The following is a 27,780-nucleotide window of genomic DNA, read 5'->3' on the forward strand; positions in this document are numbered from 1 at the left end:
GCTGAAACTTATTGTGATCGTCAACGGTCGTAATACGGTGGTCATTATTTACTTGGTCGCAAAAATACATTATTACGACTAGTTGACGGTCGAAGTACATTTTCCTTATTTTCAACGACCAATAGTAAAACGGCTGCAAATATTATTACTACAACTAGTATTGTGACGGTCGCAAATATTAAACTTTGTGACAACTATTGGTGGTCTCTAAAAATTTTTTAAAAAAAGAAACAAAAATAAAACGAAATTCAATAGAAATCTAACCAAAATCAACAAAGAAAAAAACCAGTAGATTTGAAACAAAATTACAAACCAAAATCTTACAAAAAATCAACAAAAATTAAATCAACCCAAAAGGCATAAATCAAACCGAAATTCAACCAAAATCAAACCATAATAATCAAACCAAAAAAACCAAAATTACAAACAACAAAAATCAAACCTGAAATAAAAAATTAACAAAAATAAGAATAAAATTCAAAATGAAAATCTAACTCAATATTAACAAAAATCAAACACAATCTTATCAAAAACTGAACAAAAAAATATACCAAAAATTAAACCCACATAAATCGACCAAATAATATAACAAAAAACAAAATAAAACCCACGTAAATCGAAAATAGACAAAACAAACATAAAAAATTAAACCCACATAAATAAATCAAACAAAAATTAAACTCACATAAATAAAACCCACATTAATATAATCGGAAAAAAAAACCACATAAATTCAACCAAAATATCGAACAAGAACGAAACAAAACCACAATAATCGAAAATAACAAAAACAAACTAAGTTTTTTTGAAATTTCAACATACCTTTCTAATTATTTTATCCTCTTTGGGTTAATATGGTCAAATTTGACCATGAAAACTTCAGATCTGGAATTTTTATTGTCGAATTCGATCATGAACACCATAAATTGTTTGTTGCTCATTGAATAACGCAAAATTCGTTTGTTGCTCGGTGAAGAACGTAAGCAAAGAAGAAAATTATGGTGAGAAAGACAGGCGAGCTAGCAATGTAAAGAGAATAGAGGGAGGACCAGAAGAAGAAAGGAAAGAGAAAAGAGAGAAAGCAAAGAGGAGAAGAGAAAGAAAGAGGCGTGATAAGAGAGAGAGGAGAGAGAAAAGAAAGAAGAAGCGGCGTGAGAATTAGGGTTAGGACCTGAGCTGACAACACTTTTATACCTTTTTTTTAAAAAAAAATAAAGTAACCTTTTTGCGACCGCTAAATTTGCGGCCGATACTTAAATGGTCGCAATTTGTGAATGTAGTTGCAATTGCGTTATTTTTATTTTGAATTATTTTACACACTTATTTTATTTTTAAAAAATGTTGAAATACCTTTGCAACGGTTTAATAGCTGAATGTCGGTTGCAGAACGGTCGCAAATCTGCGACCGCTTTGAAATGATCGTAGATCTACGACCGCTTTTAAAACGGTCGTAAATTTCATATTTTGCGATCGTTTTAATGACGGTCATAGAGAAATGGTCGTAATTTGACCGAGTTTTAGTAGCAGACACGTCTTGGAGACCGTAAAATGTCAAACGGAAACTATATTTTGGGATAGAGGGAGTACACGATATTTCCTCCATTTTTTAATCGCATTGTACGTACACTAAGTTCTGTTCACGCTTAGTAATGCATTTAAAAAAAAAAAAAAATAGTTAGTAATGCACATTTTATAAGCTTTGTTCTAGTAAATTTATTAAAAGTTGATAATATTTAAAAATATTTTGGACAAATTTAACAAATTAGAGCCTAATTATCACTTTTAAAATGTATAACTATAAAAGATGATAAAAATAAATAAATAAATAAATAAAACTGTACGTGTATGTGATTAGTGTAAAATTTCAAGCGAATTAAAAAAATGGTGGAAATATTATGTATAAGGTATGACGGTATGCAATTCAAATACTTCGTATATTGCAAGTTTGGAACAATAATAAAAATGTTGTTCATGACGTTATTATACCCTTATTGTAGGCTATCCTCATCTCTATTATGACAGAAATTGTTAAATTGATAATATATATATATCCATGACTCCATGAGAAGCATAGTCATTATGACAGAAATATCTCGGGTTTGTTCACATGAAATATCTAGAGATTTGGTTTGAATATTTAATTATACAATCTAGATCGATTTAATGTCATGATTTGACTGAACTTTAGCTGTATTTTTACACTGAAATTTAGGAATAAAACATAATTAAATTAGATTTATTCAACATATCTAGATTTCAATATTTTTATCAACACACAAAGAAATTTTGTGAATTGCACCCATTTAAAATTTGTACGGAGTATTAATTTATTAGTAGGGCTGTAATTTACAAATTCTTTTTAAATAACTGCAATTTATCAAGTATAAACTTTAAATGGCTGTAATTGGCAAATTTATTTATCTTGTGTCCATATCTCTATTTTTACGTGTACAAAAATGAGAATTATTTTAAAAATCAATCAATTATCACATCATAAAACAAACCGGATTTGATGTGGGGATTATGAATTTTGGCTCTACCATTTTTTCCCTTAAATGTTGAAATTTTTTCCATGGAGGTAGATGCACCATCGGTTTTCTTTACAAAAAAAAAAGGCGGAATAAACATATACTTGTTCAGTATAGAAAATATAGTTGTTTTTAAAGAACATATAGCTATTTATAAAGAAAATCACATGTATTTGTTTTGTAAAGAACATATAGCTATTTTTTTTTAAAAAAAAAAAAATCCAGCTTTATGTTCTTTTTATATATATGTAAGAACATCCGTAATATTAATAAAAAACATGATAATATAATGTAATGAATATTATTTTTATTCAGCCAAAAAAAAAAAAAAAAGAACATAATAGTATTTTTTAAACAACATCTAGCTTTTGAATTTTTAAATGAATCATTTGTTCCATAATTGAAGACTTTTGGTAATTATTTCCAAATCTCAATTTTGAAATTTAAATATTTCTTCATATTTTAATTTCACTTGTTTGAAGTCTTTAGATAAAGGAATAAAAATTTTAGAGAGAAAAATAGAAAATTTATAGAGAAAAAGAAATTCTACCGATAGGAAACGACAGTTGCGCATATAAATCGAGTTTCGTGGTGCTTTTGATCATTGTTTGGTTAATGGAGTGATTGTTAATTAAGGTAAATCTGTGGATTTGTTAATCAAATTAAAGATCGAAGGTAATTTTGAATGAAATTTTGTACAATATTTATTTTTCATTAGTTGTGTTATTTTAGATTTGAAATATAATATTTTGTAATCATAAAATTCATTTATTATTTTCCTTTTTGAAATTTGATGAATATGGATGTTAAATTTGAGAATAATGTGACAAAGGTTGAAGATATTAATGTTCTTTATAAGATAGTGTTATGTTCATTGTAATTAATAGCTCTATGTTCTTTTTATATCTCTTATATTCTTTTATTATATAATTCATGTTATTTTTAAATAGACACTCATAAACTATCACGTTCACTACATTATATTTTAACAAGATGTTCTTTAATCTTTACAATTCTATAACATGTTCTTTTCACTTTAACTAAATGTTCTTTTCATTCTAGTTAAATGTTGTTTACATCTCTATACAATCATCTGTCAATTTTTTTTTTTTTTTTTTTTTTTTTTTTTTTTTTGGGAACGGATGCACCATGCACAAGGTACATCCCCCTCCACAAACCACTAATTGCTTATAGCTATATAATATTTTATGTGTTAAAAATACTTGCATGTTTAATTATACATAGTATAACATTTTTGGTTGCCTTTTGTTATATAAATCATATTGATCTCAAAAAAAAAAAAATTTAATCAATTTTGAAATTATATTGTATAAATAAATTTCAGTCATTGATCAAGCAATTCAAGCAGTTTAGAAAAAAAAATTAAAAATTACCAGCTTTAACCATTCACTAATCATACATTTTTGGAAAAAAAAAAAAAAAAAAAAAAGGAAATCATTTTCCAAAAAGGAAATCATTCAGTTTCAAATCTACAATATAATCATTCATTAATCATGCATTAAACATAGTAGGATTTTGTTGGCCAAACATCATACACGAAGTATTGGCACTATATATACTAGTTAAAGACAAGTACAAGAATGATGAAAAAAACAACCATCACCGCTTGAGCTGATTACCAAGCAAAAATATATAGAGTATGACCTGAGTGATGCTACACATACAATACCCCACATACAATACTACCACATCAAAGGGGAGGAAAAAAAAAAAGTGGGAAACAAGATTAGGGAAGTGAACCCCAAAAGGCCAAAATACAAACCAATCAAATGCTGCCAACAATGGTTGTATGTAGGCCATTACATACGACCATTGTATGTGTAGCCTTTTCCGTATGACCTACAACAATAATTTCACAATTATATTCCAACAACTCCACCACTCATTTATTAGTCAATTACCCAACATAATTCCAACAACAGCAAAGCAAAGTTGAGTCAATAAATTCAAATAAAAAAAAGTTAAATAAAAAAAGGCCAAAAATGCAAAGATTGGTACAATTTGGTACATGTTTCAAGCACAAGCCTAGCCTTAATTACTTGTGTTTTACCAAAAACAACTCAAGCTATCGCTCAAAAATAGTTGTACTTGGAAACAACAATAAACACATCTACCAAAATGATGAAAAATACTTAGAGGTTGATCTTAAGAAAGAGCTTATTCCAAAACATGTTGCAATAATATTAGATGGTAGTAGGAGGTGGCTTAAGGCTCAAGGAAAACCTCTAAATTATGATCCCTTCTTTGAAGTTAACACCCTCTTTGCTGACCTTTGTCTTAAATGGGGTGTTTCTACTGCCACCACTTTTATGTATTCTTTCAAAAACCTACAAAGAGGACAAGTAAGTGTTCCTTTATTATCTTCTTTGATTATTTATTTATTTCATCTATGTATGTTAGCTCAAGTTAATCTATCTAGCTTAAACCACTCGATCTCTTGGTCATTTGTATTGTTGAGATTATGGCCTCGTTTAGTAATTAGCGTGAAGCTAGTTTGGTTGCTTAAATTTGGTTGTTTTGTTATTGGTTTGAAAATGATTGCGTTAATTATTACTCCTATTATTTTTTGACTAATTAATTGTATCAGTTGTTTGCACAAATGTGTTCCATGTTATTCTGATTTTGACTTTAAGTATTTAACTCAATCTTATTTATAGTTGATTGTTGTAAGTTTAACGTTTTTATAATTATAATTGCAAAGAAGAAATAATTCATTTTTGTTTCTTTTCTTTTTTAGTCCATAATTAGGGGGTGTCAATCGGGTTTTCGATTCAGTTTTGGGTTCGGTTTATCAATTTTCAATTTGTAACGGGTCGGTTTTTAACGAGTTGGAATTATTAACAGTCAGTTCGGGTCGGTTTTAAATAATTTCGGGTCGGTTCAGTTTGGTTTATTTTTATTACAGTTTCTTTTCGGGTTAGATTTTAATTGGGTCGGGTTATAACCGGTTCGGGTCATAATCGATTCGGGTTAAATTCGGTCGGTTTAAAAACGGGGTATGTCAGTTTAAAGCGGGTTTTGGGTCAACACATATTGGGTCCTAATCGGGTTGGGTTGTAATCAATTCGGGTTTTAATCAGTTCGAGTTGAACTTAGTCGGTTTGACAACTATTTTTGCCAGTTTTAAACGAGTTACGTTAATGTATATCGTCTAGTATATCTTCAATATTCTTTAATTAGTTATTCCATTAGATCATGCGGAGTATTAATTAGTTATTTAACTTTATGTCCCTTTTTTGTATAATGATTTTAAGGATCAAATAATACTAACAAATCTAGAGTTAGCTTTTGATTTAGATTTTTGATTTTTTTAATACAATATAGTTTTCCATAAGCCATTACTCGTTAGAGGACGATAATATTGTAGCATAAGAGTTTCAATGACATCAAAATTCCAAACCTTTTCAATGTAAATACTTTATAATTCAAATTAAAAATCTTTTGTTTTACTATTGATAAAATGTACCCAATAAAAAGAAAAAAAAATCTACGGTCATAACGGGTTACGAACTTACGGATTATAAACGGTTCGGTTATAACCGATTACGGGTTGTAAACGGTTCGATCATAACTTATTACGGGTTATAAACGGTTCAATCCTAACCAATTACAGGTTGTAAACAATTTGGGTTTATCGGGTTTTTGTCAAGTTTAAACGATTTCGGTTTACAATGGATCGGGTTGCTATCGAGTTCAAAAGTACACGGTTCGGGTTGTTCTCGATTTTGGGTTGTATCAGTTCGGCTTGATATCGGGTACGGTTCATTAATGGTTCTCAAACATTCGGATCGGTTCAGTTTTAGGTTTAAAAAAATCGTGTAGGTCGGTTCACGGTTTTAAAATAACAGGTTCTTAGCGGTTCGTTTCCTTTTTGGAATAGTTCCAAACAGTTCGGGTCGGTTTTTGACATCTCTAGGCATAAAAGATTTAACTATTAGAGTGATGAATTATTGTTGGTTAATAAAAATGCTCCTTTGATAATGTAATCACGTGTATCTGTGTAATTAATGTTTGTTTTTACTTTAATATTTTTTCACATTTTAATTAATCTCATATGTAACAACCTGAAAGCCTCGGTACATAAGTGATTAAACATTGTTTATTTTTATTTTTTTTTAAAAAAAAACCATTTATTCATTGAACATTGTTATTTGATCCAGCTGCATTCCACTAAATTTTCTTCCAATTGAATTGCAGGACGCCAGCGATCTATTATTTGAGCAGCTTGAAAAATATTTAGAGAGTAATCTGCAGAATTTTGTAAGGTATTGTATATATTTACCATTATGGCAGATTGGCAGCACCCTAATCTTAATTGTTACTTGAATAGTTTGCAAATCATGCTAATTATCTTTAATGCATGTATGGTGTATTCTTTTGTAAGTGTAGCTGGTGCATGTAAAAAGTCAATTATAGTTTATATTGTGGAAGAAAAGTTACATACTTACATATTTCCTTTTGTTGATTGGTTCTAGATAAGTGTACGTAACAATCTGAGCACGGGCACATTTATTGGCACATGCATTTACTAATACATATATAATTTTAACCTTTATATACTTTGTATATATTTGACTCTAATTTACCTTAATTAGTAGAGATTATAAAAGTTGATTTTTGATCACTAATCTTCAAACCATATATTATAGGAAATTTTGTGAAAAACTACCTATTATAATCCAAAATTTGCGAGAAACTACCTATTAAAAAAAATGTTGTAATTAACTACCTAAAATTTTTAAAATGTTGTAATTTACTACCTTTACGCCGGATTATGAAGAAGTTTGACCAAAATTCTCCGGCATTGACTTAGTCACGTGACACTTGGTGAAAGAAAAGGGTCATTAAGTGTCACATGATGGTCACGTGACCAAGTCAACACCGGAGAGCTTTGGTCAAACTCCTTCATAATCCGGCGTAAGGTAGTAAATTACAACATTTTTCGAAAATTAGGTAGTCAATTACAACATTTTTTTTAATAGGTAGTTTCTCGCAAATTCTAGACTATAATAGGTAGTTTTTCACAAAATTTCCATTATTATATATATATATATATATATATATATATATATATATATATATATATATAAATATATATATATATATATTATTCAGTAAGCCAAGGGTAGAAAGGGTAGTTAAAATTAAAGTTGGTATATTTGTTTAAGTTATTCACACTTGGCTTGTTGAATACATTACATTATTTACATGTTTGCTATGAAATTGCAGGAAAGAAATAAAAGTTTCGATGATTGGAGAAAGATTGCTACTCCCCAAATCTTTACAAGACATTATAAAACAAGTGGAAGATGTTACAAGAACAAAGCACACAAAGAAGTTGGACTTGATGCTAGCAATATGTTATTCTGGGACTAGAGATATATTGCAAGCTACTAGGAACATTTGTGAAAAGGTCAAGGCTGGGGTGATTGAACCCAAAGCCATCGACAAGACCTTGTTTGATAAAGAGCTATGGACTCGTGGCGCGCCTCACCCTGATCTGCTCATCCGAACTGGTGGTCGCCTCCGTGTTAGTGATTATTTGATGTGGCAGTTAGCCCAAACCGAGCTCTACTTCTCCCAAGTTCCCGCACCGGAATTTGGAGAAGCTGAGTTCCTCCAAGCCTTGCGCTCTTTTCAGCAAAGGGAAAGGACATTTGGAAAGTGATCATATGTTCTAATTTGCATAAAATGTTGCTCGTATTAAATTGAAAAAGGACGTCAAGAAGTAAAGTCTCAAGGGATACAACTCAGTAACTAAAAGGATTTATTGTGAGAAACTACCTATTAAAAGCCATTTTTTCGGAGAAACAACCTTATAAAAAAATGATGTAAGAAACTAAGAACCTACCTAATTCCTCCGTTTTTTTTTAGTTGACACCGTTTGACTTTTACACTATTCACACAATACATTTTGACTCGCTTTTGTGGTTTATAGATATGATAAAATATATTCATGTGTAATCTTGTTTGAACCGTTTCAATGTATATATTTTTTTTATTAATATTCACTTTTTTTTTTTTTGGGAAATGTTATACATAGCCCTTAAGGCTACATATAAGCATTAAATTTACATTTGAAAATCGTAAAAAGTTAAGAAATCATCAAAATATAAACACTAATAACACTGATTTACGCGTGTTTTTGTCATGAATTCCTAATTTTATACAATTTCCAAGAGTATATTTAATGCTTATATATAGCCCTTAGGGCTACATATAACATTACCTTTTTTTTTTTTTTTTTTTTATAATTTTACAATGTTGATATTTATAGATATTAACCGTTCAAAACATGCATTGACAAGCGTGATAATAGAAATATGTCAACAAAAAAAAATGGAGGAAATAGATAGTTTCTTATAATTGTAGATAACTAGGTGTCATTATACATAATGTAGAACTTGAGAACTCGTGAACAGGCTAAACTATCTTTATAATTGTAGAACATTATATGTCATCCACACCTCGTAAGCACACCTTGTATCATGTATGAATTGTATGTGGACTTGTATGAGTTGTACCCCGTAAACTTCGATAAATCCTTCATTGGAATTCTTAAGATCTTTTGGGCCCTTATGTTGAGTCTTTGTGTAGATTCTGAATTTATTTTTATTTGGGTTCTATGTTCAAAGTATAAGTTTGTTAAGAATGGTGAAAGTTTCAAATTCATATTTAGAATTTCAAATTCAAGTCACTGATTTCATATTTGAGTTTCTGTTTCTGCTTCCTTCCTTTTCTTACTCATTGCACTCATTACCCTAGTTGCGGTGTAAAGTAAGCCATAGGGTCTGCAACTGTCTCGACTCGCTTTTCTAGGGTTATCGACATGTGGAACTGATTATCTTCCAAAGTATGAGTTTCATCCTCTATTTCAATTTCGGGTTGTGTTGTTTCATTCCTTGTTGTTTTCACTTGATTTACTATTCTACTAATCGCGGGTGTTTCCTGATTTCCAGCCATTATTGTTTGCCTTGCTATTTTTGTGTGTGAGGTTCTTAGGCGATAGAAGCGATCACAACCCCCTCCTTCTAGCGCCAAATTGTTTCGATCAGGATCTAATAACCCGAGAGTCTGAGCTCGAGCCCGAGATCCGCGATACTCCTATCGGCAAGCTGAGAACCTACACAATGAGCAGAGATTAGTTAACCCGGGGTGATCCGGGGATAACCACTCCGATGATAAAGTTAGAAAGTGTTTAAGAAGAAGATAAGAAGTAATGAAGAGAGAGAAAGTAGAGAGAGAGAGAGAGAGTAATAAATGTTAACCTCATTTATGAGACCAAACCTATTATTTATAATACCTCTTAATGACAGGTGGCTACATGACATGCAGAGCCTTTCTTGCCAAGTGTCAAGTTGTTGCTGCCACGTGCCAAATACCAATAAGCCGACATGTCTGCTTTATGTGATGATACCGGCATATGCGATAGAAATCTAATACTGTTTCCTGTATTTTTTAAGATGTCGGCCCGTTTACATATCTCCCCCATACAGTTTCGTTTTCTATAAATGTGAGATTAAGAGTTGTTTTTTCTCCTAACCAATAAATAAATATAAAACCAATTTTCTAAAAAAAAAAAGAAGAAGAAATTCCTTTATCAAAACATGCTCGGTGAAAGTGGTAGAATAATCAGCTTATACTTCTAATGTATTTTCTTGTCAACCAAACAAATACTTTATTATTCTTAAATAGAATATGAAAAATGGGGGTGTCATTGCGTCATATGATTTTACTTAAAGTGGAAGTATTTTTTATAGGCCTCTATTATTTCACGATTTAAAAAAAAAATTGATAAGTTCGTCTCACGGTGAGTCTAATATATCTGACAATAATAATCTAATACGTGACAGTAATATTCTAATGTATGACATTGATAATTTATATTTGACATTAATAATCCAATATATGACATTAGATATTGGATTGATGATGAGTCCGATCTCACGCAAAAGCTTCTTGACTAAAAAAAAAACTAAAAGTTGTCTTGCTATTTTAAGAACAATAAAAAAAACATACGCCACAACCTACTAGGAGTTTTAATAGCTTTAATTTGACCAGAAGAAGCTGAAACACATTGCTCTCATTTTAACTGCCAAACAACCTATAAGTCCTCTGTTGATAGGAACGCAAAGCATCAAGGAACTCATCTTCGCCAAAATCAGGTGCACAAGTTTTGGTAAAGTATAGCTCAACATCAGCAACTTGCCATCCCAACAACATCCCAATGCGGAGTAGACCGCTCGTTCGTATGTATAGGTCGGGAAGGGGTCGAGATCCACAAGCAGAAAGATGTTGTTGAATCAAATCTTCATTAACATCTTCTAGTGTAATGCTTCCTTTCTTGACTTTGTGACAAATTTTTCTTGTTGCTTGAACTATGTCGCTTTGTGAAGTATAGCATAGTGGAAGGACTAAATCAAGTTTTGTATTGTGTTTTGTTGCTTCCTCCACTTTCTTTATCGTGGCTTGACATGATTCAGATAACACATATTTTTGTCCTATTATTGACACTCTTACTCCTTTCCTGTTTAAAATTTGTGTAAAGCAAATTAAATGATAAGCATACTGTATTGTCGTTCTATTTCATAGTTATTGGTATCTAGACTTGATTATTGTATTAGTACAATTATTTTGTAGTGGGTCAGATCGGGTCGAGTCAATATAATGGTTGAATCATCAAACACGCAAACAAAAATAAATAAATAGCAATGAAGCGATTGAAAAGCAAGCACAAGTGGATACAAAACTATTAACTTTCATTAATTTTGGTCCTATATCAACTTTGTCAATATTATTGTGTCATACACTCATACTATTAAGGTGTCATACTAATTTTCGTTTCAAATTGTAAAGCTATTGTTTTGGTCTTATATCAACTTTGTCCAATAATGAACATGTAGTCATGTATGTCCAATAATAGAATACATAATTGACTAACCCTTAACCTAATTATATGCCTATAAATACTTATACTATGTTTATACTATTGTAAAGAAAATTTAATCTATTGATATACATATTTTTTCCATTCATTTGATTGTTACATGGAGAAAAATGAGCAGAGTATCTGAGTACCTTTTAAGATTATCCATTTCTTCCTTTAAAAAAGTTTCAAACTGCCCCATACAAAAATCTACCGCTTCCTGCAATGAAAGAAAAAAAGGACTAAGCATTAGAATTAGTTAAATTACACGAAATTATAGGAATTTTTTTTACTTTTACCATAAAAAAAAATCAAGAAATTATTTTTTATCACTGAACCTTTTAAAAGTTTATTTACAACCAAATAAAATTTTAAAAATTGTTTTATTACTACCTATCATTAAGAAAACCGTTAAATCTAAGGGTTTAAAAAATTTCTTTGATTTTCGTGCGCAAAACATGTTTTTCGTAGGTTTTGGGGACATTTTGGTCCTCTGGGTCTAATGTGAGGTCAGAATTGACAAAAATTGATCAGAATTGTTAACAGAAGAAATAAAATACCTTAGATCGCAGCTTAAAATTTCTTACTCCGTAGATGTAACTTGTGGCAGTGCCAACTTTCCATTTGAGACAATACTCGACAAACCTCAAGTTAGCCTGAAAGAAAGACTTATAATCAAGGTCTAGACCGCGGGCTTTATGCCATCTCCTGCATCCATCCAAGGTTATGGCTACGTGTTTAGGAATAATAAACTCTCCTTGTTGGAGCCTCGCCATAGAATTCTCATTAACTTCCTTTGATGATTGATTCAAATCTTCACGACTTTGTGCACAATTTATTGGTGCCACAGAATTATTATTATTACTAGTGTTTGTCAAAATATAATTGCTTCTAAAGAAGCGATTTGGGTTGTATTTGGGCAATAATAGGTTGTTTTTTGCTTGTGATTTAACTAGTATTTTTGAAGATGTTAAATAAGAGAAGCCATTTACACAGACTAAACGTAGCATGTTTACTCTTTTGTAAGGTAAGTTTTCTAGATTGGAGTATGGACTATGGAGCTAGTATGGGTGTTGTTAACCACTAAAATGATCTACTTATATTCCCAAGCTAAGCACTCAAGAAGCTTCAATAAAATGCCTTTTTTGGATAGGGATGTTTCTTTTGTTGCTAACACAGTGTTACGCACATTTTTCGTTTTCAAATTATTGCAACTATGCTGTTGTTATTCACGAGTGCATATTAGTATATGAATATTGAAAGTTTGTGGTGATGAAAGCTTGGAAAAACAATACTTTAATCATGCTATTGATTAGGATAATTGATTGGTAGAAGAGATCATATCATACGAAGATTGGGAATATATATATATATATATATATATATATATATATATATATATATATATATATATATATATATATATATATATATATATATATATATATATATATATATATATATATATATATATATATATATATATATATATATATATATATATATAATCTTAGGCGTCACTTCACCTTAAAAAAATAATATTAAGTAAAAATAATTTCAGTTCAGTAAAAATAATTTCAGTTCAGTAAAAATAAGTTCAGTTCAGTAAAATTCAGTTTTCTTAAAGAAGAATTATAATAGAAAATCGGTAAAAATAATTTCAGTTCAGTAAAAATAATTTAAGTTCAGTAAAAATAATTTCAGTTCAGTAAAATTAAGTTCAATTCAGTAAAAATAAGTTCAGTTCAGTAAAAATAATTTCAGTTCAGCAAAATTAAGGTGAATCAAACAGGCCCTTAATCTTGGATATGTTTCTCAATATGCATCCACCCTTCATTCCACCTTTTGGATGAATTATTATATTGCTAAATGTAAATGTAAAAGTTAATTTAAAAGTGAAGGGGGAGGGGAAAGAAAGGAAAAGATAGATAAGGAAAAAGGTTGCTAGTACAAACCTTACCAATAATCCAAAAACTACGTATCCGCAAGAAGTTAAAAAAAACCGATGGCATAATCCACTAACTGGCAATTATTATTGTAAAACACATATTTAATAGTAGAAATATCAATACTCCTTTCGTATTTTTTTAAGTTTCAATGACCGACACATCGTTTTAGACAATTTAATTAACTTAAATAAAATAAGAGGTAAGTGGAGTAGTTAGAGTATTAAAAATTATAAAAGAAAGATACTGGGGTTAATATTTTATTGAAAAGTAATGAATGTGAGAGGAAAGATATACTCCGTGATAAAAAATAAAAAAAAAAAAGTAATAGTGGGTTAAAGTAGGGACCATGAGAGAAGAAGAGATATAATATTTTAATGTAGTTTTTTGCCAAAAAAGAAAGTGTAATACTTAAAAAAAACACGACCGGAAATGAAAAGTGTAACACTTAAAAAATCATTGAGGGAGTATCTTTCTTTCTAATTGAATTTACACGTAAGGGAAGTAATGATATATAGGTTTATCAGGATTAAAATAGGGTATTATGGATTGAAATTTGTTTTTTGTTTTTTGTTTTTTAAACAATAATACCTTGTATTTTATTGTTCAATAAATATAAGATTTTTTTTTATATAAATAGCCTAATAAAACCTAAATAGGTAACAAAATCTATGATTTATTGAGAAATTTTCTTTAAAAACTAGGATTTTTTCAAAAATTTTTGTCAAAAACCACCTTAAATATCCTTGTTTTTGTGAAAAATCACCTTTTGAAAAAAAAAAATGTCAAAGACCACCTAATTAATTTTTTTTTAAATTGACCGAAAGTGAACTTTAACTATTAACGAATCAGTGTCCTTTTGCCTTATAAGTTGATTTAATTACAAACGGTATGTATTACTACCTCCGTTTCTTATTATGTGCAACAAAGGAATATTTTATATCTCACAAATAATATCTCTTTGTTGCACATAATAAGAAACGGAGGTAGTATTAAACACCTAATTTCATTAATCATTATTGATATTGAAAGAGTAGATAAAGTTACAAATTACTAACAATTCTTTTTTTTTTTTTTTTTTTGACAATACTAACAATTCTTAATGATCTTTATGCTAAAGAAAAAAAAATGACTTCATTGATTCATTGGATATGAAAATGACCTTCAAACCCATATTTAGTTCAGCATACTTTCATACAAGAACTTAACATCTTAGGATGAAATTTTAAGAGGAGTTGCAATGACCATAAGAGGATCTCGCCTGTGAATTGTAAGCCCCGCAACTTCAGTCATATCTAGCTCATCACCCTGAATTCCACCAGGAAGTTTCAATTCAAACTCGTTTATGAGAGTCGCGACCACGAGTTCAGCAGAAACCATGCCAAACGATATCCCTGGACAACCTCTTCTGCCTGCACCAAATGGAATATATCTGAAATCTTGCCCTCTGAAATCATCTGATGAACTTCTGTTTAGAAATCTTTCAGGTCGGAATAGGTCGGGTTCTTCCCAATACATCAAGTCTGTCTGAATAGCCCACGCGTTGATGATTACCAATGTACCAGCAGCTATGTCGAAACCATTTATTTTGGCGTCCTGAATCGACTCGTGAAAGACTAACAATGGACCTGGAGGGTGTAGCCTGAGTGCTTCCTTCATCACGGCTTTTAGGTAACTCATTTTTTCAAGATCATCCTCACAAACCTTGCGACCTTTACCTCCGACAATTTTTATTACCTCTTCTTGTAGCTCTTTCATAACTCGTGGATTTCTAATCAGTTCGATCACCACCCACTCTATGAGCGTGTAAGTCGTGTCGGTCCCAGCCAAAAACATATCCTGCGTAGTTAAAAAGTTTAATACAACAACAACAAAGCCTTATTCCTGTAAAATTTATGTACTCTATGTTTAATAATGTTGTAATTAAAATTGTGTCGGTCCAAAAACATGGGGAAATTCCCTGTTTTTTATGGTGAGAAACGAATTTTTTTTTTCATGGGGGCATTTTCGTAAATAAATCAACAACGTTTTCATCATTGTGGGCTTCACTTTTGAATAAAATTGTTGATTTATTTACGAAAATGTCATGTGAGAAACAAAAATTTGTTTCTCACCACTGCGGCATCTTCAAAAACATGTCCTGCATAGTTAAAAAGTTTAATACAACAATAACAAAGCCTTAGTCCTTCAAAACTTATACAGTGTTTTATAATGTTGTAAAATCATGTAAATATAACCTATTTTACCGAAAATTATTTACAATTTCTTACCAGTATAACGGCTTTGATGCTGTCAAGGGACATATCATGTTTGTTGTTCATATGAACTTCAAGCAAAATATCCATAAAACTACGGTCGTTTCTCTCATTGTCTGACTCAACGACAACATTTTTCTTGGTGCTTAAATGAATTTGATGTTCTTTAACGACCTTGTCAAGAATTACATCCAAATCAGCTACGACTTTTTCCAATCGACTTTCCAAACCTTTGACACGATCGATCCATCTAAGGCAGGGTACGAAATCTCCCAAAAACACAGTCCCAAGTAACTTCATGGCTTCATCCACGCGATCCTTAAAATTGATGCCTCCCTCATGATTTTCGCTACATTTTCTTCCAAAGGATGTTCTGCATATCACATCATATGTAAATGACAAAACAATTTCCGCAAAATTTACCTCTGAACAACCTGATCTGTTAAACTTTTCAACCATTTCAGCAACCTCTTCTTCTCTTATTGCTCGGAAAGATTGAACTTTCTTGGTATGCAACAGCTGCATAACGCATATACCCCTCATTCGCCGCCAATATTCTCCCGAATGAGAAAAGGCCACATCCATACCATCGTTAAAAATTCTAGTTGCATTGCGCAACTTAGGCCTGTTATAGAAGATCGAGTCATTAGTCTTCAGGACTTCTTCAGCAGCATCAGCAGAAGATACGACAAGAGCCGGTTTACTGCCGAAGTAGAGCAACATAACTTTGCCATATCGTCGAGATAATGATTGAAGTGAACGATGAGGTAAAACACCGAGCTGGTGAAGGTTGCCTAGGATTGGCAACTTTGGTGGCGAGGGTGGGAGGTTTTTTCTAAATTTACCGTGTTTCGAAGAGAGACTCTTGTAGAACAAAATTACAAAGAGCATCAATGGGAGGAACAAAGGATGAAAAATCAGTTTTTGGGAGAATTGTAAACAAAGACTAATTATTTTTTCCATGTGTTTGGGTGTGTATATCTGCTAGAACTCAATTACTGAAAAATGAAAACAAGAAAATAATATAACAGAGAAATTGAAGTTTTATTAGTTTATAGAATGAAATACTAGCTGAAATTAGGCGTTGAAAATCAACAAATAATTAATAAGAAAGAAGATTATCAAACTTAGTACAGTTACTTCTCTAATATAGGATAAAAGGACTCATAGTTAGAATGGAGGAAAAAAACAATGTCTGAATGAATGGAAAATGTAGAATAAGCGGTGTTCGATTTATTCAAAGAGAGAGTAAGATAAGATTTTAACAATATTAAAAAAAAAAAAAAAAAAAAAAAAAAAAAAAAAAAAAACCTATATAACTTGTACTTAACAAATTAATGTAGCAACATATATGAATGTTTTTGAGCTATTTTGCTCTACTGAGATCTACTCTGTTATACTCTGCTCTACTATTTGGATTAAGAGTTTATTTGGATTTTTTCACGAAAATTAAAAAGTATATAGTACACAGGTGCATGTGGGGGTTAGAGAAATAATTTTCTAATTTTTGTAAAAAAATTTACCCATTGAAACGATTTAACTTGTACAATACATTTAATTTGGCAATAATATATTTTTTTTTATATAAATAAGGCCAATAAATAGTTTTGACTATGATTAATATAATAATATGTTATTTTTGTACAATTATACTTTTCATAATTGATTTTTGTAAAAATATGCATAGCATTGACATTGTATAACAACATTTGACTAAATTAACTGAACGAGTTTTAACCTATATTTGGGCTCGCTTAAAAGCTCGAGCTCGAACTCGACTACTAAGCGAACTTAACTTGAACATGAATATATAGGGTAATACTCAACTAGATGTGCTTCCTGCTCCTGATATGAGCAAATAAGGAAGGTATGGTACGATAGGGAGATAAGATAAGGGAAATTCCCTGTTTCTCACGGTGAGAAACGAAATTTGTTTTTCATGAGGGCATTTTCGTGAATAAATCAACAACTTTTTCATTATTGTAGGCTCCACAGTTGAATAAAGTTGAATAAAGTTGTTGGTTTATTTACTAAAATTTGTTTCTTACCATGAGAAACTGGGGCATCCTCGATAAGATAATGCTCAACTCGACTATACATCCTAATTAAGTAGCATAACAATTAAATGTATGCAATATTTTAAGTTGAATAATTAAATTTGTGGACTTGTGCTGGTCTTTATTTATCATTTATCTATAAAATACAATTAGATTTGAAAAACAATAAATTGTCATAATTTTTGAATGATTCCACCATATATTGTGGTCATATTAATTTATCTTGATTATAATTAAATTTAAATACAAAATACAATTTGATTTGAATAAAAAAAATCTTTTACCTAGAATATAGTTTAAATTATTTGAAAAGTAGAAAATTGTCATAACATTCTCAAAATTCCCCGGAAATTATTGTGGTCATTATCTACCATAATTTTAGTTATTTTCCACCTATTTTCCGTAACAAAATTAGTATTATTGTAAGTGGGTTTAGTAGAAAAAAAAATGATCTTCTTTAGTCTGTAAAAAAATCTTTTTATTTACCTCTCCTCTCCTCTTCTCTTCTAGGGTTTCTCCAAAATCTTTGTCGTTTAAGCCGGAAATAGTTTAATTTCATCTTTGTCGATTAGGTCGGAAATAGTTTAATTTCTTCGGAAATTAGACTGTTTCCGACCCTCTTCCCTTAGTTTTATTTAGTTTTGCAATTTAAGTTTCAATAAATCTACACAAGTAGTATAGATACTCGCCCGTCTCCCTATGGTGGAATCGTTATTTTTAGTGGTTTGTTTACGTTTAGGTTTGTTGTATGTTAGGGTTTATCAAAAAGGTAATCATCGCATCTTTTGCCTTATTGTGAGTTCTTTGGTAAATATTTGTTCGGGATTGCAACGATTGTCAAATTTTGAAATCCTTTCAAGCGAGTTAGATGAAGATCATCCTTACGGCTACAAAAAAAAAACATTAGACCGTCTCTTAAAAAAGTTGTATATTCTAGTGATGTATGCGAGAGATGTACCACAGTGCAATATCTTAACAACGATTGTAGCATTGATGAAGGAAACCCTATTTGGTTCAATTTTATGTATTTTTTATTTAGATTTCATTTGTAGATGTCGGATGGCTTTTTATCCAAAAAATGATTTGTTTCAAAAAATAAAATATTTTTTTAAAAAAATTATTATTTAGGAATAGATTCTTACCAAATACTAAGAAAAGTAATAATAATAATAATAATAAATATAATAATAATAATACGGAGCTAACAAACTATAGTTGTTAAACTGGTTGAGAGAAACCCATTTTTTAGGCTCTTATGTCTCCATTATACTGGAGTAATTTTATATTAAAAACTAGATTATCCCTGTGCAATGCACAATATAAAAAATTTGATTAAAATTAGAAAGCACTATATATAGATTAAGAAGTTGAACGAAAGGAAAGGAGGCCAGGAGATTTATCATATTCTAGAAACCCTAGATTCCATTGTAAGATAAAAAAGATACTCCACACGTACTTTTATAATTTTATGGGAAAGTTAACAACTATAAATTAGAAAGTTAACAATTAGGAGGGAAAATAAGAAAAAGATGTCACATAGATAGTTATGATGTCAGATTGTCAGTGATTGTTACTTTAGTATTATTTAAAAATTGTTTCATAAATTCAAATCAATCAATGATATATATATATATATATATATATATATATATATATATATATATATATATATATATATATATATATATATATTCCTGCCTAATTGTTAACTTTCTAATTTAGAATTGAGATCATGTGAGAACCAAGGTGAATAATATGAAATAGGAACTAATCTCAGCCATTGATCACACTAGGGGTGAAAGTTCGGTTTGTGGTTTGGATTATAGCCAAAATCGAATCCAATCCGAATTAATTCGGTTTTGGAAATCTCAATCCAAATCCAAACCGAATTAAGATTCAATCCAATCCAATCCAAACCAAATTAATTCGGTTTTTCAAATTAGAATCCAATCCAAACCGAAATTTGTTCCCTTCTTTTGCAACATTCAAATCAGAAACTCGAATTTCACCCTGAAAATTCCTACAGTCATTTCTTGTTAACTACATTCTTTGTGAGAGAGTAAGATATTGAGAAAGAAGAATTGAGAATTAAGTTCTTTTTTTAAGTTTATATATGAAAGGGGAAAGTGGTTGGATACTTTGAAAAAGAAAATGAGCTTATAGTATTGGGTCGAAATTCAGTTTGTAATTCGCTTTTCGGTTTTTTTAAACCCCAAACCGAATCCAATCCGTAATCCATATTTTTTAATTGATCGGATTTCTTAAAAAATCCAAACCGAATTACTAATTTGGTTTGGTTTTCGGTTCGATTCGGTTTTAATTCGAATTACTTTGACCTCTAGATCACACTCTTGCTCTTGTATGGAAATTGAAACCATGTAATATTATTCTTCATAAGTTGGAAAATTATTTCCAAAATTTATTAAGAGCAACATATTCATGTGAAATTTCGATCAGTAAATGCATAGTCTTTTAACAATTTTGATGTCCCACATTCTCTCATAACAGAAAACAATTGCATGCTTAAATTGTGATTCTATCACTTTATTTTGAACATTGTCAATAGCAAATGGTAGTTAGGTAGTACTTCGTATGAAGTACTCAGTTTGTTCCTTTATTTATTCTCCAAAGGAATTTTTTCACTAATTTAAAAGAAAGGCAAAGTTATGCATGAAATGCTATCATATTTGTCATTTGTGGGGGAGTTAGGTGTGAAAAAGATATTTCCTCCATTTTTTAATGATATAGTGATTTATCAATTGATTCGATGTTTGAGTGCTTGAAATTGAAATTAAAGACTTGTTTGGATGCATATGAGAATTCTCATTTCTCACGTCAAGTTTTAGTTACCTAGAACTAGAATAATTAGGTAGATGAGTTACTCTATTTTATGCAATAACACTCTCATGCTCAAGAAATTTTTAATTCCCATAAAATTGCCAACCAAAAAGATGCATATAAATTTACTTCCTTGATGAATCAACTTGTCATGTAATTTAAATTGTTGTTATTGTTGGAAATAATGCAAAGGAAGGTTTCTTATTTTTGGAGGAAAACTCTTTGTCCCACATTGGTGGGATAAGGAAGGTTTTACTGGTTTAAATATGTATGTTTATACTTTGGTGTTTGAAGTGCTTTCCCTATTGTTGTGGGCTAGAAGGGGGCATCCCCACGCGCGCGCCGTCGCTGCCGTCCGACCGGTTCGTGTTTGGGGCACGTGCGCGGTGTGGTTGGGCTACCTTTTTGGGCCAAGTCGTAACTGACATTCCAGTTTTTATGAGACCGTTTAGTTACGAAAGCTTTGCAACATCGTTTGACTCGGTTTTTAAACGTTTGTAACTGCCCCTGTTTTTCCTCCCACGAATTATTTTGTCGCTTGATTTTCTCCGTCAGTTATGCCTTCCTTCTTCTATAAAAAACTGATTTTCATGGCTTTCAGAATATATAAAAATATCAATTTCCTTCCTCTCTCTCTTGTCTTCCAGTTTTTCCTATAAATTAATTCTAAGCATATTGTGAGTTCCTAATCTCTCTTTTTGAGTGCACATTAAGAGAGATCGTTGTGTTAACTCTAGGAGGGAAACGCTATCTCCGATTGAATTGCACCATAGTCGGGGCGAATTTTGCTTCTAAGACATTGTTGTTAACACGTCACAGCTTTTTACCTACATTAATCAAATTCGGCCTACATTTCAAGCTATATTTTTTCTGATTTTACAGTACTTGATTTCTCACAATTTAGAAGCAAAATTTCCACTGTAATTTCATATCATGGATTTTTCAATCGCAAAAACCCTTCTCGATCTTTCAAAACTTGAACTCCTTGATAGGACTAACTATAAACGTTGGTCTCAGAAGCTGTTAATTTTCTTCGAGCAATTGGAGGTTGATTATGTTCTTGTTCGTGACTGTCCAGAAACCCAAAGTTCTGCTGCTGCTGCTGCATCTTCTGCAATAGATGAACAGATTGCTAAATATGAGAAGCACAACAAGTTCGTGAGAGGTCATCTCTTGAGTCACATGTCCAACCCTCTATTCAATCTCTTCATCAACAACAAATCTGCCAAATTTGTTTGGGAGACTATAGAGAAGAAATATGGGAATGATGATGCGGGAAAGAAGAAGTATGCCACAGGAAAGTGGCTGAAATTCCAGATTGTTGATGACAAGCCGATCATGGAGCAAGTTCATGAATATGAGAACCTGGTTGCTGACATTCTGGCCGAGGGTATGAAGATGTGTGAGGTGCTGCAAGCCAATGTTCTGATCGAGAAGCTACCTGATTCGTTGTCCAACTACCGCAACCATCTCAAACACAAGAAGAAGGATATGTCTCTTGAGGAATTAGTCGATCATATGAAGATTGAAGAAGCCAATCGCCTTAAGGATAAGGACTCTTCCCCCTATGAAATTTCTGTTAAAGCTAACATTGTGGAATCTTCTGTTCCAAAACATGACAGGTTCAACAAACAAAACAAAGCTGCTGGAAATTCCAAGAAGAACCAAAATCAGAAACCGCTTGGAGTTCAAAACAAAAAGAGCAATAATTTCTAGAAAACCAACAAATCAGAAAAGAGTAATGGTGGCTTCTATGTTTATGGAAAGCAAGGCCACAAGGCATGGCAATGCTACAACCGCAAAGATGCATCTAACAATGGGCAGAAATCAGACCAGAACAAGATCCAAGCCCATATTGCTGAAGAATCTGATGATGTCATTGCTGTCGTAGTTTCAGAAATCAATCTCGTAGGCAACAAAGTAGAATGGGTCGTTGACACCGGAGCCACCAAGAAAATCTGTTCAGACAAAGACCTATTCACCGAGTTCCATGAATTTGCCAAAGCTGATCAGGTGTTCATGGGCAATTCTAGCAGTTCTGAAGTCCTCGGTAAAGGAAAAATTCTCCTTAAATTAAATTCTGGAAAGTCTTTATCTTTGCAAAATGTTTTGTATGTCCCTTCCCTTCGTAGAAATTTAATTTCTGGTGCTCTTCTTAACAAGGCTGGTGTGAAACTTTTTTTTTTTGAAGGTGATAAGTTAGTGTTATCTCATAATGGGGAATTTGTAGGGAAGAGATATTTGTCGGGTGGGTTATTTATTTTAGAAACTGTATTTGTTGCTGATTCTATTAATAAAGCTTCTACTTCTGCTTATATTGTTGAGACTTTTGATCTTTGACATGCTAGATTAGGACATGTAAATTATGGTTCCATGAAACGCTTGCAAAACATGTCTTTAATTCCTAGTCTAATTTGTAATGGTCATAAATGTGAAATATGTAACTAGTAGACAAACTGATTGCTTGAATTGGTTCATACAGACTTAGCTGACTTTAAGAATACCGTAAGCAGAGGCGGCAAACGGTATTATATTACCTTTGTTGATGACCATTCCAGATATACCAAAGTGTATTTGTTAATGACCAAAGATGAGGCGGAACATATGTTTTTAATTTATAAGGCAGAAGTTGAGAACCAATTGGACCGTAATATTAAAAGACTTAGGTTAGACCTGGGAGGAGAGTATAGAACCACCTTTTTAAAAGGACTTTGTGAGAAAAATGGAATTATCCATGAACTTTCTGCTCCCTATACTCCCCAACAAAATGGCATTGCTAAAAGAAAAAATAAAACTCTTAAGGAGATGATGAATGCCATGTTGATTAAGACTGGTTTGCCTGATAACATGTGGGGGGAGGCCATTCTTTCTGCTACTTATGTGTTGAACAAAGTACCTCATAAAAAGCTTGACAAAACTCCCTATGAACTGTGGAAAGGCCACGAGCCAAACCTTAAATATTTGAAAGTGTGGGGGTGTCTTGCTAAAGTTGCCTTACATTCAATTCCTTTAAATGGCAAAACATTGGACCTAAAACCTTTGATGCTATATTTGTTGGTTATGCTGCAAATAGTGCAGCTTATAGGTTCATGTGCTTAAATGATAAATCTATGTGTAAATCTAGAGATGCGGAATTCTTTGAGCATGTTTTCCCTTTGAAGAAAAACTATGTATCTCATGATGTGACTATTTCTTCTCCTTCAAACTTTTCTATGCCTGTTCCTTCTCCTGTTGTTCAAAATGATGATGCTATACAACCTAGAAAAAGTAAGAGACGTAGAACTGAGACTAGCTTCGGTCCCGATTTTTTGACTACTTTCTTAACTGAACTCAATGATGTTGATGAATTAGATGAACTTGTTGTATGTTATCATTTGTTTGATGATGAGCCTAAAAAGTTTGAAGAGGCCATGAGTTCAATTGATGCTAGTTTTTGGAAGGAAGCCATTAATAGTGAAATAGAGTCCATCATGTCTAATCATACGTGGGAACTTGTTGATTTACCTAAAGGTAGTAAGGCCATTGGTTATAAGTGGATCTTTAAAAGAAAACTTAGAACTGATGGTACTGTGGAAAGATATAAAGCAAGACCAGTGATTAAAGGGTTCACACAAAAATTTGGTGTTGATTTCTTTTACACTTATTCACATGTGACTAAGATCGCCACTATACGTGCTTTACTTGCATTAGCTTCTAGCTATAATCTGATTGTGCATCAAATGGATGTGAAAACTGCTTTTTTAAATGGCGACTTAGAGGAGGAAATTTATATGGTTCAACCTCCAGGGTTTGTGGTTCCCGGACAGGAACAAAAAGTGTGTAAGTTAAAGAAATCTTTGTATGGGTTAAAACAAGCCCCAAAACAGTGGTATGAAAAGTTTCATAAAACCATACTCAGTTTTAGGTTTGTAGCGAACCGTGCTGATACGTGTGTGTACTAAAAAATGTTTATATCTGATTGTGTAATTGTCTGCTTATATGTAGATGATATGTTGATTTTTGGTACACATATTGATGTTATTAATGATATAAAAGAATTTCTTTCCTCTCAGTTTGAGATGAAGGACTTAAGTGAAACTGATGTTATTTTGGGTGTTAAAGTTACTAAAACTAGAAATGGTTTCTCCTTGTCTCAATCTCATTATGTGGAAAAAGTGTTAAAGAAATTTAACAGTCATGATGTTGTGCCTATTAAAACTCCTTATGATGCTAGCATTCACTTAAAAAAGAATTATGGCAATAGTGTGTCACAAATTGAATATGCTAAAATAATTGGGAGTTTAATGTTTCTTATGAACTACACTCGACCTGACATAGCTTATGCAGTTAGCAGACTTAGTTGGTATACCCATAACCCTAATAGAGAACATTGGAATGCTCTTAGACGCCTATTAAGGTATCTTCGTGGCACTATGGATTGGGGATTGCATTATGTTGGTTTTCCTGCTGTGTTAGAAGGATATTGTGATGCAAACTGGGTGTCTGACAATGATGAGGTAAGTTCCACTAGTGGATATGTTTTCACTTTATGTGGAGCAGCTGTGTCTTGGAAGTCCTCAAAACAGACTTGTATTGCCAGGTCAACTATGGAATCTGAGTTCATTGCTTTGAACTTGGTCGGGCAAGAGGCGGAGTGGTTAAGAAACTTATTAGCAGATATTCCATTGTGGGGGCGACCTGCTCCACCTATTTCTTTACATTGTGATTCACAGGCCGCTATTTGTGTTGCCAAAAACAGTGCTTACAATGGCAAAAAGAGGCACATTCATGTGAGACGTGAGTCTGTGAGAAATTTGATAGTAAGTGGTGTTATCACTATAGAATATGTAAGATCTGAGAGGAATCTAGCAGATCCATTAACTAAAGGACTAAATAGAAGACTTGTCCTTGATACGTCGAGGGGAATGGGGCTAAAGCCCGTTAGTTGAGGAATTCATGGTGGATACCCGACCTTGCTCACGCAAGGATTGATGTGGACTAACGAAACCATGGAAAGACTCATAATTATACACTTCCCATTCCCATGACTTGTACATTTGGTGAGGTTAAGATTTTAGCTTTTAATGAATTCATAGCCCAGGTTTTGGGTGGTCCTAATGAGACGGTCTTGATGAATTCACCGCTTTCATAATGTGAGGTTGAGCAAAGGCTCTTAATGATTTCATATCCCAGGGTCTGGGTGGTCTATGTGATAGACTTGATGAAATCACCTACATGGGTGTCAAGGTTTGGCCACCTTCTATGAAAGACTTGGGCAGTCTTTCTAAAGCACTCATGAGCATCCCAAGTTCAATGGCCAATACTGGTGATTGATTTTATCGCAGAACTCACAATGTTTATGGTAAGATATGTGTTATTAGGATCTAACTTCAAAGTTGAGTGAGTTCCAGATTCGTTCACTCGCTTAACAAGAAGTTGCCTAATTTTCACTATTTATTGGTTCAATCGAAAGATACCAGTACTTAAGTATCAAACCTATTGAAATGCTCAGAATAGGTGTTTTGTTTTTTAAAATCTTTTTCCTTCGCATTTGTGGGGGATTGTTGGAAATAATGCAAAGGAAGGTTTCTTATTTTTGGAGGAAAACTCTTTGTCCCACATTGGTGGGATAAGGAAGGTTTTACTGGTTTAAATATGTATGTTTATACTTTGGTGTTTGAAGTGCTTTCCCTATTATTGTGGGCTAGAAGGGGGCATCCCCACGAGCGCGCCCCCGCCGCCGTCCGGCCGGTTCGGTTCTTGTTCGGGGCACGTGCGCGGTGTGGTGGGGCTACCTTTTTGGGCCAAGTCGTAACTGACATTCCAGTTTTTATGAGATCGTTTAGTTACGAAAGCTCGCAACAACGTTTAACTCGGTTTTTAAACGTTTGTAACTGCCCATGTTTTTCCTCCTACGAATTATTTTGTCGCTTGATTTTCTCCATCAGTTATGCCTTCCTTCTTCTATAAAAAACTGATTTTCGTGGCTTTCAAAATATATAAAAACATCAATTTTCTTCCTCTCTCTCTTTTCTTCCAGTTTTTCCTCTAAATTAATTCTAAGCATATTGTGAGTTCCTAATCTCTCTTTTTGAGTGCACATTAAGAGAGATCGTTGTGTTAACTCTTGGGGGGCAATGCCATCTCCGATTGCACCATAGTCGGGGCGAATTTTGCTTCTAAGACAGTGTTATTAACACGTCACAGCTTTTTACCTACATTAATCAAATTCGGCATACATTTCAAACTATATTTTTTCTGATTTTACAGTACTTGATTTCTCACAGTTATATTTAGATTGATATAGAGTTTTAAGACGTTGATGAGTTGATTTTTTATTTTGTATCATAAGTGTGCTTTATGGGATAATAAACTTTTCTTCAGTCGATCGACAATTAGTTTCATACATGCATGGTAAAGAATTATTATAACAAATTAGATGGTGTGGTTAATAATTTATTTGAAAGTAAGAGATTAGATGTGTATTTGTTTGATTATATGTGATCAGAGGCCGGTATGCTATCTATATGTATAAAAATATAGATAGTTGAGTGCAACCAAAAATTTGATTAAAATAAGAGTGAATAAAAGTATGTAAATAGGGTAAGACAAGAGGGGTTGTACAAATATTAAATAATATATACAAGGATTATGCATGACAGTAACGCAATAAAGTAAAAGTATGTATGTCAAATATACTGAAAAATCAACAACTTAAAGTGAGTCTAGTTTTTAAAAATGAAGAGCCCGCTATTAACTTTTTTAGTGATAATTATAGTTTTTAATCAAATCAATCGTATCATATGGTTTAAGTAGGAGTTTAAATATAGGTCGTCATCTCAACTCCTTTCCATGTCTTTGTGATCTCACGTTCCCATGATAATGCAAAGGTTAATTGGTTGTGGTAGCACTATTTTCAAGCACAAACAAAATCTTGAAATGTATAGCAATTAATTGTATGCAACAAAAGAAATTTACTCAAACTACTCCTCAATACGGAATACTACATGAAGTTAGGAATAATGGGAGCGAAAATTACTTAGAGGCAACTCTTCAAAAAGAACTTACTCCGATAGATGTTGCAATAATATTAGATTGTAGTAGAAGGTGGTTTAAAGCTCAAGCAAGGGAAACCTCTAAATTATGATTCCTTCTTTCAAGCTAACACCCTCTTTGCTGACCTTTGTCTTACAAAACTTTCAAAGAGGCCAAGTGAGTGTTCCTTTAATG

The 27,780-nt window shown here is 32.0% G+C and overlaps 2 protein-coding genes, 1 long non-coding RNA gene and 1 pseudogene across 4 annotated transcripts; 1 reads left to right on the forward strand and 3 right to left on the reverse strand.

The window, feature by feature from the left end:
- Positions 1–229: 229 nt before the first annotated feature.
- On the reverse strand, positions 230–1,154 carry LOC145555695 (uncharacterized). Its single transcript, XR_014091539.1, has 2 exons — positions 823–1,154; positions 230–442 (listed from the first exon to the last, which is right to left on the reverse strand). It is a non-coding gene; the product is annotated as an uncharacterized LOC145555695 (long non-coding RNA).
- A 3,377-nt stretch (positions 1,155–4,531) lies between these two features.
- LOC145642655 (uncharacterized) lies at positions 4,532–8,570 on the forward strand (annotated as a pseudogene). The gene is made up of 3 exons (XR_014115710.1): positions 4,532–4,891; positions 6,747–6,814; positions 7,779–8,570. The product of XR_014115710.1 is annotated as an uncharacterized LOC145642655 (transcript).
- A 1,826-nt stretch (positions 8,571–10,396) lies between these two features.
- On the reverse strand, positions 10,397–12,788 carry LOC145555696 ((2Z,6Z)-farnesyl diphosphate synthase CPT6, chloroplastic-like). The gene is made up of 3 exons (XM_081617431.1): positions 12,036–12,788; positions 11,628–11,695; positions 10,397–11,076 (listed from the first exon to the last, which is right to left on the reverse strand). The coding sequence occupies exons 1-3, from the start codon at positions 12,483–12,485 to the stop codon at positions 10,638–10,640; spliced, it is 957 nt and encodes a 318-aa protein (XP_081473557.1). The 5' UTR covers positions 12,486–12,788; the 3' UTR covers positions 10,397–10,637.
- Positions 12,789–14,539: 1,751 nt separating this feature from the next.
- Positions 14,540–16,904, reverse strand: LOC145555697 (cytochrome P450 71A6-like). Its single transcript, XM_081617432.1, has 2 exons — positions 15,692–16,904; positions 14,540–15,260 (listed from the first exon to the last, which is right to left on the reverse strand). The coding sequence occupies exons 1-2, from the start codon at positions 16,637–16,639 to the stop codon at positions 14,634–14,636; spliced, it is 1,575 nt and encodes a 524-aa protein (XP_081473558.1). The 5' UTR covers positions 16,640–16,904; the 3' UTR covers positions 14,540–14,633.
- Between the last annotated feature and the right edge of the window lie 10,876 nt (positions 16,905–27,780).

This window comes from Chenopodium album, chromosome 8 (assembly GCF_948465745.1).
Source record: "Chenopodium album chromosome 8, dcCheAlbu1.1, whole genome shotgun sequence".
NCBI lineage: Eukaryota > Viridiplantae > Streptophyta > Magnoliopsida > Caryophyllales > Amaranthaceae > Chenopodium > Chenopodium album.

Bases quoted from the DNA above. Each gene is read 5' to 3' on its own strand.
- LOC145555696 (XM_081617431.1), bottom strand. From the start codon at position 12,485: ATGCTACGTTTAGTCTGTGTAAATGGCTTCTCTTATTTAACATCTTCA. The intron at 11,696-12,035 runs GTATTTTATTTC...CTTTCATTGCAG, and splicing joins ATTTTAAGCTGCGATCTAAG to GAAGCGGTAGATTTTTGTAT. The intron at 11,077-11,627 runs GTACTCAGATAC...AATTTTAAACAG, and splicing joins GAAATGGATAATCTTAAAAG to GAAAGGAGTAAGAGTGTCAA.
- LOC145555697 (XM_081617432.1), bottom strand. From the start codon at position 16,639: ATGGAAAAAATAATTAGTCTTTGTTTACAATTCTCCCAAAAACTGATT. The intron at 15,261-15,691 runs GTAAGAAATTGT...TTAACTACGCAG, and splicing joins GCATCAAAGCCGTTATACTG to GATATGTTTTTGGCTGGGAC.